The 13,788-nt window shown below is 47.2% G+C and overlaps 1 protein-coding gene across 2 annotated transcripts in view; it reads right to left on the bottom strand.

Annotated features, from left to right (window-relative positions):
- Positions 1-728: 728 nt before the first annotated feature.
- The window catches only part of FGD2 (FYVE, RhoGEF and PH domain containing 2), a 51,247-nt gene continuing 38,187 nt past the window's right edge, over positions 729-13,788 (bottom strand). For both annotated transcript variants that reach the window (XM_057554833.1, XM_007197941.3), the window contains 4 exons: positions 5,957-6,088; positions 2,969-3,115; positions 1,631-1,777; positions 729-1,283 (listed from right to left, as the gene is read on the bottom strand). In XM_057554833.1, coding sequence (XP_057410816.1) covers positions 1,068-1,283; positions 1,631-1,777; positions 2,969-3,115; positions 5,957-6,088 — 642 coding nt within the window. In that variant the 3' untranslated portion in view covers positions 729-1,067. The remainder of the gene's footprint in view (positions 1,284-1,630; positions 1,778-2,968; positions 3,116-5,956; positions 6,089-13,788) is intronic.

Here is a 13,788-nt window from a genome sequence, read left to right as displayed (position 1 = left end):
CTAGAAGGGGACAAAGATCTATGACTGGTCTGTCTCACCTTCTTCAGGGGCAGAGCCCAGCGGCAGCTGGGCCTGATGCAAGTGGCTTCGGGTGTCAGGGCCCCAGCTGGGGTCCCTGGATGTGGCCTGCTGGTCATTGCCACCCCCTGGTGGTCTCTTATGAAAAAGCAGCCTCACCCACCAGCCACGGGGCCAGAGATGCTCCTGCCCTCTCCTCCCGCTCCTACCTTCCCCCTCCTGCCTTTCCCCATTTTCTTCCCTCTTTCCTCTCCTTTTCTGCTCAGCCAATTGCTCTGCTACCTGATGGACAGAGCCTTCACCTTAGTGCACTAGGTTAAAACCTGGCTCTGGCATCCACCAGCTGTGTGACCTTGAGCCAATGACTAAACCTCTCTAAGACTCAGTGTCCTCATCTGGAAAATGGGGATTATAAGTCCTGAAGGTAAAATGAGATAATCCATGTAAAACACTTAGAACAGTGCCTGCCTCAGTAGATGTTTGATATTTGTTATTATTATTAATCTCATGCCTAGCAAGCACTTGGTAGTTTGCTTGCTTTGTTCTTCATCCGGATAACCTAGGCTGCACATCAGACTCATGTGGGTACTCCTAAAACATACCCATGCCTCCCCATCCCAGACAAGTCAAATCAGAAATCTTTGGTGATGGATCCAGGCATTGTATTTTTTGAATTTTTAGTTTATTTTTTAATTTATTTGTTGGTATCTTTTAAAGCTTCCCAGGTGATACATATGTGCAGCCAGGCTGTGAACCACATTGGTGACCAACAGTCCTGGGTTACCAGGGACTTTCCTCGTTTTAGCACTGAAAGTCCCATGTTCCAGGAACCCCCTCGGCCCTGGGCAAACTGGAATGCTTCGTCATCCCCTCCCCAAAGGAATGAACCCATGTTTTCTGAATCTCAAATCAGGACACACGGTCTGAACACAGACGACTGGAAATCGATTCTTTGAAAGCTCAGCTTGGGGTGGTGGGTCAGCTGAAGTGTCAGCCCGTGCGTGCGTGGCAGGAGCAGGGCTCTGAGGGGGAAGGGGGCCGGCTGTGGCTCAGTCAGACAGGTCCCTGTCGTTGGGCTCCCCGGGGCTCCAGCCGCTGGCCGCCCGCTCCATGGCCTTCACCCAGCGGTCCTTCAGCTCCTCGGTTTCGGCCTTGAAGGTGTAGAGCTGGCCTGACTGTTGCAGCTGGAAGACCCGGGGGTCCGCCTGGGGCCCAGTGGTCACCTGGTATCCCAGCAGGGGGATGGAGGTGTGGGCCCGCATGTCCTGGGAGGGGAGGGGAGAGCTGTGGGCCGCTGTCCTCCCATTCGGCGCCACTGCCTCAGACGGCTGTTTGGAAGGTACCAGGCATACACCTGCCTCTTGCCCCGCAAAAACTCATGAAGTGGGGTGGGGTGGCAGGAGGGCATTGAGGAAGAGGACTGGTCGCCCCCTGATGGCAAAGCAGTCATGACCTGGAGTCTGGGCCCAGCTCTGAAAGCCACTAACCCTGTGACTTGAGGGAACCAGGTCCTCATTGAGCCTCATCTGACTTATGGGGCCAACAGTACTCACCCCCACCGCCACCCCTGACACGCACACATACTGTGAGGAGGGGCGGGGCGTGGCATTACCTGAGGGGCAGCGTAGACATAGAGCACGAGGGGGTCATCCCGGGGGATCACGCACCAGCCCCGGGACCCGCTCTTGCCCCACTTGTCCCCGAGGAGCTGTAGGAAGCTGCACATTAGGCTCTGCTCGGACCCCGCTGCAGCTCCTTTCTGAAACCAGAGAGAGGAACTGTCAGGGAACAGAGCACCCACTACCTGACAGATGTCGGTCATTAGAAATCACCCTTTCCAAACCTTACGGCAACCCTGCAAGGAGGTGTTATTTGCCCCTGAGGCTCAGAGAGGTCCCATCAGGGACTTGCAGTCACAGAGCTGGCCAGTGGCAGAGCTGCAGTCAAACCTCAGCCAGCCTGACCTCTGCACAGGTGCTGGGAGGGCTTATCCCCTGAGAGTTGCCCCAGGGGAAAGAATTGGAGCCTGAAAAGGGGCAGACCATTCCCTCTCTCCAGGAGCAAAAGCTGTGTGGTGTGGCCTAGTGATTGGGGAGGGCGTGGGCAGGGCCGGGGCCTAAAAGAATGAGGGAGGATTGGAAAGTGGGCAGATGTCAGTGGAAAGGAATCAACTTGAACCTGGGAGCTGAGTTCAGCTGGAATAGGCTGGGGTCTTCTCCCACCTCCCAAGGACAGTGGGATGTCAACCTGGCTTTAATGAGGGAGTGGCAGAGGGATGCGGTAACCAGTGTCTGGGCTGGGTGCTAGTGCCCCAGAGGTGCTGACCAGCAGTGGGAGCAGCCTGGGAGCGCCTGGGGGGGTGGGGAGTGGCTCAGCCCTAAGGACAGCAGAGAATATCTGCGGTAGAGATCAGAGAGCTGGTTCCTAACTCGCTGTGTGACCTTGGATGAGTCACTTCTCTGGGCCTGGGTCTCCAACCAGCTGGTCCCTGAAGTCCCTTCCAATTACAATGGAGCCTCGAGGCTGCCTCGTCCCTGCAGTGGGACCCTGACCTGCAGCCTCAGTATCCCCATCTGTAAAATGGAATCAGCTGCACCAGCTCTCTTTACCTCCTGGGACTGCTGGGGCAGGGCATGGGGATGTGAACAGGAGTGGTCCAGAGTGGCCGTGTGATTATCAGATGAGGATGCAGAAGAAAGGTGGAGAGCCTGGGCCACAGCCTGGAGCCAAAAGTTGCTTCCATTTGGTGACAGGCCCAGCTCTGTTTTATTTGGCCAGGGCCGGGCCAGGGGTGGGGGTGTTCCGTGGGGGGCCGGGGGCGCTGTCTGTGGGCAGAGAGAGAAGGACGGGGAGTGTGACCACGGCAGGCTTGTTCCTCAGCACCGAGGACAGTGCCAGCACTTGGTGAGGCCGTGCACACATTTGCCTAGTAGAGGAAACCGGCCCTCACCTCCAGGATGCCGCGCCTCTTGTCCTCCTTGTCCTCGGGAAGCACGTTTCCGGTGAGGAACGTGTAGCAGTCTAAGCAGACTCGGTTGGGCCTGTTGTCATCGTATTTGAGCTCAGCCCGGTAGTCGGAGCACCTGGCACACACCACCTGGGGGAGGACAGGCAGGAGGGGCTTGGGGGCTGAGGTGAGGCATGGAGATCCCCGTTCGTGCCTTGGCCCAGGAGGTGGGGACGTGAGAGCCGGAGACCGGAGGAAGAAAAAGAAAGCTTCAGGAGAGGGATGGAGGCAGAGCCGGGCATCCCCTGCGCTGGCAGAGGCCCAGCCGCCTGGAGACTGCAGTGCAGGGGGAGAGTGCCCTCAGCTGGGGGCTTGAGGCCTGGCCCCCACTGCAGGAGCTCAACCTCTCTCCCTTCACGTTCCCCGTTGTGAGGGCAGCTACCGATCCCGGGGGCTTGACCTGCGCACACCCCTTGCATCTGATCACTTCTCTGAGTGCTCTCTCTCCCCTCTGCCATCTCACCTGACTGCCAGCAACCCCACCAGGTGACCAGCCCTGGGACTTTTACTCTCACCTGCAACGAGGGGACAGTGACTTGACGAAGGCCACAGAGCTCTCTGGCAGCAACCGGCCCTCCTCAAACAGAAGGTGTCTTTACAGTTCTACAGTTTAGCATTAAGAGTCATGCAGATTTTGCAGTCCACCCAGTCCTAGAGTCAAACGTGCTCTGATACAAAAATGACGGGCTGGCTGTTTTTGCCAGGAAGACCCGCCACGTGGAGGCTGTGGAGTGGCGCCTGTCCCCCAGCCCACCACGAAGACGTCCCCAAGAAGGCCGTCACAGATCAGGCTGGGGAGATCGGGTGAAAGAGGCATGAGAAAACCTGGGGAGAAACACAGGCACTGCAGGATGTGACTTCCAGGAAGACTGGGGTGTCACAGTGAGTCCAGGATGTGGGATTGGAAATGGGGGCAAGAGGTAGAGACTTGGACGAAGGGTTATCCATCAGGGAGCCGGTCTGTGTGCCCAGCACAGCACGTGGCCTGGGAGGGAGCCACAGGGGAAGGCCTGGGCTTGTCCCACCGTCACCAGGATTCCCGTCTGGCAGGCGGGGAGGCAGAAACTGGGCACCCAACCACAGAAAGGATGACTCACAGAGTACAAAGGTTCACACGGGCAGGAGAAACCCCAGAATCGGGTGCCTCACACAGCCCCACACACAGGGCTTCAGCTACCTTGGGAATATTTTATTTTGTTTTTTATTGAGATTTAAATTTTTTAAATACAATTAGCACGTATTTATTTTCTCCTCTCTCCTCTACCAACTTTTTATTTTGAAAAATTTCAAACCTGAAGATAAGTTGAAAGAATAGTACAGTGATACCCCCACCACCAAATTCACGAATTGTGAACATTTTTGCCACTTCAGATTTCTCCCTCTTTCTTTCTCTCTCTCTCTCTCTATATATATATACACACACACACATACATATATATATTTTTTCTGAACCATTTGAGTTTAAATTACAGTCATCATGTCACACCACCCTTAAATATGTAGCTGGTGTCTCCTAAGAGCAAGGGCATTCTCCTCCCTATCCACGATGTCATGATCACACACAGGAAATTTAACATCGATACAATATTGATACCTATACATGCTTCATAATCAAATTTCCCCCAATGGTCCCAGTAATGACTTCTGTTTCTGGTTCTATTTTTCCCATCCAGGATTCGATCAAGGATCATACATTTCATTTAGTTCTCAGAATATTTTATTTCTTTTTTGTACCTGGAAGGCAGGTACACGGGTGTTGTTATGTTGTTCTTTGTGCCTCTTTGTGTTTCTTAACTATTTAAAATAATTTTTTAGAAACTACTTACAAAGTTACAAGTGTGAGTAGACTCAACTCTTATTTACTGATGTGACTCACCGAAAATGGGAGCTAATCCCCAGATCCTTTCTATTTGGCTCTGGTATGAAACTCACTTACGCCTGAACATAGGTGTGTCCCAGTCCTAGAAATTTACTTTGTGTCCTGATTGCAGTTTAACACATTTGGGGACGCCTCGCTGACTGGCCCCAACCTGCCCAGCTGGTCTCCTCCTGTCCCCTGAGGTCATTAAAGACGGAGGTCATTAAAGGGCTTCTCTGTTTGCAGAGTAAATGGAGAGGGTTGTAATGTCAACAGAGAACAGCTCAAGTACAGCAAGTGCTTAAAAAGCAAAGCAAGATCTGCCTCTGATAACTGGGCCGGAGCTGACAAGAGGGAGGAGTGGCTCCTTCCTCAATCAGCTGGTGGCTGTTGCTCTGAGGGAGGCTGCCCAAGTGATTGAGGAGGGGGAAGGAAAGGGGGACAAGGAGAGGGAAGGGGGTGGACCTTCTTTTGTTGAGTCCTCACTACCACCCTGGAAGCAGGTGTTACTAATCCCCATTGTACAGGTGAGGAAGCTGAGGCTTGAACCTGGCGGGCAGAGTTAGTTAGCAGCAGAACCGAGCAGGTGCTGGAGTGCTGAGGATTTGCCAAGAAGAGGAGGGGACAGTTAGCTGAGGTCGGTCAAGAAAAGAGGACGGTGAGGGGTGGGTGAGTAACAGGCGTGGGGCTGATGAGGTGGTGGATGAAAGGTCCGACAGGGGCTGAAGGATTCGGGTGCCCCCACCCTGGAACTGGAGACCATTTCCTGGTGCTGGGCCCTGGGGGTCTTGGGAAATGGTGGTAAGGAAGCAGATGAATGAATAGGGTCAGCTTTCGGGAGTGTCTTGAGCAGGTCGCTTAACCTGTCTGAGCCTCGCGTCCTACCTGCAGAACGGGGCGAACAGCAGACCTGCTTCACGCGTGGGCACCATGATGTCCAAACCAGGTAACTCACACACCTGGCACAGCTAGCGCCCAGCACTTCTGGCTGTACCGGTTGAAGCGGGCAGGGTTGGCAGGGATGGGAGGGCAGGGCCTGAGCTGGGAAGGCAGAGGCCGAGGTGGGTACTCACATAGCCGCAGGCCCGGCAGTGGTGGCGGCGGCGCATCAGGGCGTTGAAGGGCTCCTGGCAGCGCATACACATGGTCACCATCTTGTCACGGACCCACTGTGGTGCCCGGAGGCCCAGCTCCTCGGACTGCAGCTGTGGGGCGGCAGGGTGGGCACTTCAGGACCCCCTGTACCCACCTGCTTGTGGCAGAGATTATGTGTGCTATGCTTCCCAGTGGCTTCCACATGAAGCGGACTGGACGGATGAAGACCACGTATAGGGGAGGTCAGTTAGTATGAGTCTTATTTTACAGTGAGGAAACTGAGGCCCAGAGAGGTCAAGGGACTCAGCAAAGACACCCAGCAGGCCAGAGTTCAGAGCTCAGATCTGAAATCAAGTCACAGACACTCTCCATAACTACCACCTCACCTGCCTTCCACCTTCCCTTGGTCTCACATTTTTCAGGGACTTTCAAAACCCAAACCTGGACGTGCGCTCACTCCCTCTTGGGAGAACACTGGAATCACGACTAACTGCTGAACAATCATCGACAGGAAGACAATGGAACTCACCAAAAAAGATACCCCACATCCAAAGACAAAGGAGAAGCACAATGAGATGGTAGGAGGGGTGCAATCACAATAAAATCAAATCCCGTAACTGCTGGGTGGTGACTCACAAACTGGAGAACACTTATACCACAGAAGCCCACCCACTGGAGTGAAGGTTCTGAGCCCCATGTGAGGCTTCCCAACCTGGGGGTCCGGCAACAGGAGGAGGAATTCCTAGAGAATCAGACTTTGAAGGCTAGCGGGATTTGATTGCAGGACTTCAACAGGACTGGGGGAAACAGAGACTCCACTCTTGGAGGGCACACACAAAGTAGTGTACTCATCAGGACCCAGGAGAAGGAGCAGTGACCCCATAGGAGACCGAACCAGACCTAACTGGTAGTGTTGGAGGGTCTCCTGCAGAGGCGGGGGGGTGGCTGTAGCTCACTGTGAGGACAAGGACACTGGCAGCAGAAGTTCTGGGAAGCACTCCTTGGCATGAGCCCTCCCAGGGTCCGCCATTAGCCCCACCAAAGAGCCGGGTAGGCTCCAGTGTTGGGTCGCCTCAGGCCAAACATCCAACAGGGAGGGAACACAGTCCCACCCATCAGTAGACAAGTGAATTAAAGTTTTACTGAGCTCTGCCCACCAGAGCAATACCTAGTTCTACCCACCACCAGTCCTTCCCATCAGGAAGCTTGCACAAGCCTCTTAGAAAGCTTCATCCACCAGAGGGCAGACAGCAAAAGCAAGAAGAACTACAATTCTGCAGCCTGTGGAAGGAAAACCACATTCACAGAAAGACAGACAAAATGAAAAGGCAGAGGACTTTGTACCAGATGAAGAAACAAGATAAAACCCCAGATAAACAACTAAATGAAGTGCAGATAGGCAACCTTCCAGAAAAAGAATTCAGAATAATGATAGTGAAGATGATCCAGGACCTCGGAAAAAGAATGGAGGCAAAGATCGAGAAGATGCAAGAAATGTTTAACAAAGACCTAGAAGAATTAAAGAACAAACACCTAGAAGAATTAAAGAACAAACAAACAGAGATGAACAATACAATAACTGAAATGAAAAGTACACTAGAAGGAATCAATAGAAGAATAACTGAGGCAGAAGAACAGATAAGTGACCTGGAAGACAGAATGGTGGAATTCACTGCCATGCAACAGAATAAAGAAAAAAGAATGAAAAGAAATGAAGACAGCCTAAGAGACCTCTGGGACAACATTAAATGCAACAACATTTGCATTATAGAGGTCCCAGAAGGAGAAGAGAGAGAGAAAGGTCCTGAGAAAATAATTGAAGAGATTATAGTCGAAAACTTCCCTAACATGGGAAAGGAAATAGCCACCCAAGTCCAGGAAGCACAGAGAGTCCCAGGCAGGAAAAACCCAAGCAGAAACACACCAAGACACCTAGTAATCAAACTGACAAAAATTAAAGACAAAGAAAAATTATTGAAAGCAACAAGGGAAAAATGACAAATAACATACAAAGGAACTCCCATAATGTTAATAGCTGATTTCTCAGCAGAAACTCTACAAGCCAGAAGGGAGTGGCACGATATATTTAAAGTGATGAAAGGGAAGAACCTACAACCAAGAGTACTCTACCGGGCAAGGATCTCATTCAGATTCAGCAGAGAAATCAAAAGCTTTACAGACAAGCAAAAGCTAAGAGAATTCAGCACCACCAAACCAGCTCTACAACAAATGCTAAAGGAACTTCTCTAAGTGGGAAACACAAGAGAAGAAAAGGGCCTACAAAAACAAACCCAAAACAATTAAGAAAATGGTAATAGGAACATACATATCAATAATTACCTTAAACGTGAATGGATTAAATGCTCCAACAAAAAGACACAGGCTCGCTGAATGGATACAAAAACAAGACCCATATATATCTTGTCTACAAGAGACCCACTTCAGACCTAGGGACACATACAGACTGAAAGTGAGGGGATGGGAAAAGATATTCCATGCAAATGGAAATCAAAAGAAAGCTGGAGTAGCTATACTCATATCAGATAAAATAGACTTTAAAATAAAGAATGGGGAGATTAACCAAGATGGCGGAGTAGAAGGACGTGCTCTCACTCCCTCTTGCGAGAGCACCAGAATCACAACTGGCTGCTGGACAATCATTGACAGGAAGACCCTGGACTTCACCAAGGAGGACACCCCACATCCAAGGACAGAGGAGAAGCCACAGTGAGACGGTAGGAGGGGCGCAATCAGAGTAAAATCAAATCCCATAACTGCTGGGTGGGTGACTCACAGACTGGCGAACACTTATACCACAGAAGTCCACCCACTGGAGTGAAGGTTCTGAGCCCCACCTCAGGCTTCCCAACCTGGGGGTCCGGCAAAGGGAGGAGGAATTCCTAGAGAATCAGACTTTGAAGTCTAGTGGGAATTGATTGCAGGACTGTGACAGGACTGGGGGAAACAGAGACCCCACTCTTGGAGGGCACACACAAAGTAATGTGTGCATCGGGACCCAGGGGAAGGAGCAGTGACCCTGGGGGAGACTGAACCAGACGTACCTGCTGGTGTTGGGGGGTCTCCTGCAGAGGCGAGTGGTGGCTCTGTTTCACCGTGGGGATAAGGACACTGGCAGCAGAGGTCCTGGGAAGTTCTCCTTGGCGTGAGCCCTCCCAGAGTCTGCCATTAACCCCACCAAAGAGCACGGGTAGGCTCCAGTGTTGGGTTGCCTCAGGCAAAACAACCAACAGGGAGGGAACCCAGCCCCACCCATCAACAGTCAAGTGGATTAAGGTTTTACTGGGCTCTGATCGCCACAGCAACAGGGAGGGAACCCAGCCCCACCCATCAACAGTCAAGTGGATTAAGGTTTTACTGAGCTCTGACCGCCACAGCAACAGTCAGCTCTACCCACCACCAGAGCCTCCCATCAAGCCTCTTAGATAGCCTCAACCACCAGAGGGCAGACAACAGAAGCAAGAAAAACTACAATCCTGCAGCCTGTGGACCAAAAACCACAGTTACAGAAAGACAGAGAAGATGAAAAGGCAGAGGGCTATGTACCAGATGAAGGAACAAGAAAAAACCCCAGAAAAACAACTAAATGAAGTGGAGATAGGCAACCTTCCAGAAAAAGAATTCAGAATAATGATAGTGAAGATGATCCAGGACCTCGGAATAAGAATGGAGGCAAAGATTGAGAAGATGCAAGAAATGATTACCAAAGACCTAGAAGAATTAAAGAACAAACAAACAGAGATGACCAATACAATAACTGAAATGAAAACTACACTAGAAGGAATCAATAGCAGAATAACTGAGGCAGAAGAACGGATAAGTGACCTGGAAGACAGAATGGTGGAATTCACTGCTGCGGAACAGACTAAAGAAAAAAGAATAAAAAGAAATGAAGACAGCCTAAGAGACCTCTGGGACAACATTAAACGCAACAACATTCGCATTATAGGGGTCCCAGAAGGAGAAGAGAGAGAGAAAGGACCAGAGAAAATATTTGAAGAGATTATAATCGAAAACTTCCCTAACATGGGAAAGGAAATAGCCACCCAAGTCCAGGAAGCGCAGAGAGTCCCATACAGAATAAACCCAAGGAGAAACACGCCGAGACACATAGTAATCAAAGTGGCAAAAATTAAAGACAAAGAAAAACTATTGAAAGCAGCAAGGGAAAAACGACAAATAACATACAAGGGAACCCCCATAAGGTTAACAGCTGATTTCTCAGCAGAAACTCTGCAAGCCAGAAGGGAGTGGCATGAAATACTTAAAGTGATGAAAGGGAAGAACCTACAACCAAGATTACTCTACCCAGCAAGGATCTCATTTAGATTTGATGGAGAAATCAAAAGCTTTACAGACAAGCAAAAGCTAAGAGAATTCAGCACCACCAAACCAGCTCTACAACAAATGCTAAAGGAACTTCTCTAAGTGGGAAACACAAGAGAAGAAAAGGACCTACAAAAACAAACCCAAAACAATTAAGAAAATGGTCATAGGAACATACATATCGATAATTACCTTAAACGTGAATGGATTAAATGCCCCAACCAAAAGACATAGACTGGCTGAATGGATACAAAAACAAGACCCATATATATGCTGTCTACAAGAGACCCACTTCAGACCTAGGGACACATACAGACTGAAAGTGAGGGGATGGAAAAAGATATTCCATGCAAATGGAAATCAAAAGAAAGCTGGAGTAGCTATACTCATATCAGATAAAATAGACTTTAAAATAAAGAATGTTACAAGAGACAAGGAAGGACACTACATAATGATCCAGGGATCAATCCAAGAAGAAGATATAACAATTATAAATATATATGCACCCAACATAGGAGCACCTCAATACATAAGGCAACTGCTAACAGCTATAAAAGAGGAAATGGACAGTAACACAATAATAGTGGGGGACTTTAACACCTCACTTACACCAATGGACAGATCATCCAAAATGAAAATAAATAAGGAAACAGAAGCTTTAAATGACACAATAGACCAGATAGATTTAATTGATATATATAGGACATTCCATCCAAAAACGGCAGATTACACGTTCTTCTCAAGTGCACACGGAACATTCTCCAGGATAGATCACATCTTGGGTCACAAATCAAGCCTCAGTAAATTTAAGAAAATTGAAATCATATCAAGCATCTTTTCTGACCACAACGCTATGAGATTAGAAATGAATTACAGGGAAAAAAACGTAAAAAAGACAAACACATGGAGGCTAAACAATACGTTACTAAATAACCAAGAGATCACTGAAGAAATCAAACAGGAAATAAAAAAATACCTAGAGACAAATGACAATGAAAACACGACGACCCAAAACCTATGGGATGCAGCAAAAGCGGTTCTAAGAGGGAAGTTTATAGCTATACAAGCCTACCTAAAGAAACAAGAAAAATCTCAAGTAAACAATCTAACTTTACACCTAAAGAAACTAGAGAAAGAAGAACAAACAAAACCCAAAGTTAGCAGAAGGAAAGAAATCATAAAGATCAGAGCAGAAATAAATGAAATAGAAACAAAGAAAACAATAGCAAAGATCAATAAAACTAAAAGTTGGTTCTTTGAGAAGATAAACAAAATTGATAAGCCATTAGCCAGACTCATCAAGAAAAAGAGGGAGAGGACTCAAATCAATAAAATCAGAAATGAAAAAGGAGAAGTTACAACAGACACCGCAGAAATACAAAACATCCTAAGAGACTACTACAAGCAACTTTATGCCAATAAAATGGACAACCTGGAAGAAATGGACAAATTCTTAGAAAGGTATAACCTTCCAAGACTGAACCAGGAAGAAACAGAAAATATCAACAGACCAATCACAAGTAATGAAATTGAAACTGTGATTAAAAATCTTCCAACAAACAAAAGTCCAGGACCAGATGGCTTCACAGGTGAATTCTATCAAACATTTAGAGAAGAGCTAACACCCATCCTTCTCAAACTCTTCCAAAAAATTGCAGAGGAAGGAACTCTCCCAAACTCATTCTATGAGGCCACCATCACCCTGATACCAAAACCAGACAAAGACACTACAAAAAAAGAAAATTACAGACCAATATCACTGATGAATATAGATGCAAAAATCCTCAACAAAATACTAGCAAACAGAATCCAACAACACATTAAAAGGATCATACACCACGATCAAGTGGGATTTATCCCAGGGATGCAAGGATTCTTCAATATACGCAAATCAATCAATGTGATACACCATATTAACAAATTGAAGAATAAAAACCATATGATCATCTCAATAGATGCAGAAAAAGCTTTTGACAAAATTCAACACCCATTTATGATAAAAACTCTTCAGAAAGTGGGCATAGAGGGAACCTACCTCAACATAATAAAGGCCATATATGACAAACCCAGAGCAAACATCATTCTCAATGGTGAAAAACTGAAAGCATTTCCTCTAAGATCAGGAACGAGACAAGGATGTCCACTCTCACCACTATTATTCAACATAGTTCTGGAAGTCCTAGCCACGGCAATCAGAGAAGAAAAAGAAATAAAAGGAATACAAATTGGAAAAGAAGAAGTAAAACTGTCACTGTTTGCGGATGACATGATACTATACATAGAGAATCCTAAAACTGCCACCAGAAAACTGCTAGAGCTAATTAATGAATATGGTAAAGTTGCAGGTTACAAAATTAATGCACAGAAATCTCTTGCATTCCTATACACTAATGATGAAAAATCTGAAAGAGAAATTATGGAAACACTCCCATTTACCATTGCAACAAAAAGAATAAAATACCTAGGAATAAACCTACCTAGGGAGACAAAAGACCTGTATGCAGAAAACTATAAGACACTGATGAAAGAAATTAAAGATGATACAAATAGATGGAGAGATATACCATGTTCTTGGATTGGAAGAATCAACATTGTGAAAATGAGTATACTACCCAAAGCAATCTACAGATTCAATGCAATCCCTATCAAATTACCAATGGCATTTTTTACGGAGCTAGAACAAATCATCTTAAAATTTGTATGGAGACACAAAAGACCCCGAATAGCCAAAGCAGTCTTGAGGCAAAAAAATGGAGCTGGAGGAATCAGACTCCCTGACTTCAGACTATACTACAAAGCTACAGTAATCAAGACAATATGGTACTGGCACAAAAACAGAAACATAGATCAATGGAACAAGATAGAAAGCCCAGAGATTAACCCACGCACCTATGGTCAACTAATCTATGACAAAGGAGGCAAAGATATACAATGGAGAAAAGACAGTCTCTTCAATAAGTGGTGCTGGGAAAACTGGACAGCCACATGTAAAAGAATGAAATTAGAATACTCCCTAACACCATACACAAAAATAAACTCAAAATGGATTAGAGACCTAAATATAAGACTGGACACTATAAAACTCTTAGAGGAAAACATAGGAAGAACACTCTTTGACATAAATCACAGCAAGATCTTTTTCGATCCACCTCCTAGAGTAATGGAAATAAAAACAAAAATAAACAAGTGGGACCTAATGAAACTTCAAAGCTTTTGCACAGCAAAGGAAACCATAAACAAGACGAAAAGACAACCCTCAGAATGGGAGAAAATATTTGCAAATGAATCAACGGACAAAGGATTAATCTCCAAAATATATAAACAGCTCATTCAGCTCAATATCAAAGAAACAAACACCCCAATCCAAAAATGGGCAGAAGACCTAAATAGACATTTCTCCAAAGAAGACATACAGACGGCCACGAAGCACATGAAAAGATGCTCAACATCACTAATTATTAGAGAA

This window comes from Balaenoptera acutorostrata, chromosome 10, assembly GCF_949987535.1.
Source record: "Balaenoptera acutorostrata chromosome 10, mBalAcu1.1, whole genome shotgun sequence".
NCBI classification, from domain to species: domain Eukaryota; kingdom Metazoa; phylum Chordata; class Mammalia; order Artiodactyla; family Balaenopteridae; genus Balaenoptera; species Balaenoptera acutorostrata.
This window is presented reverse-complemented; position numbering and strand designations above follow the sequence as displayed.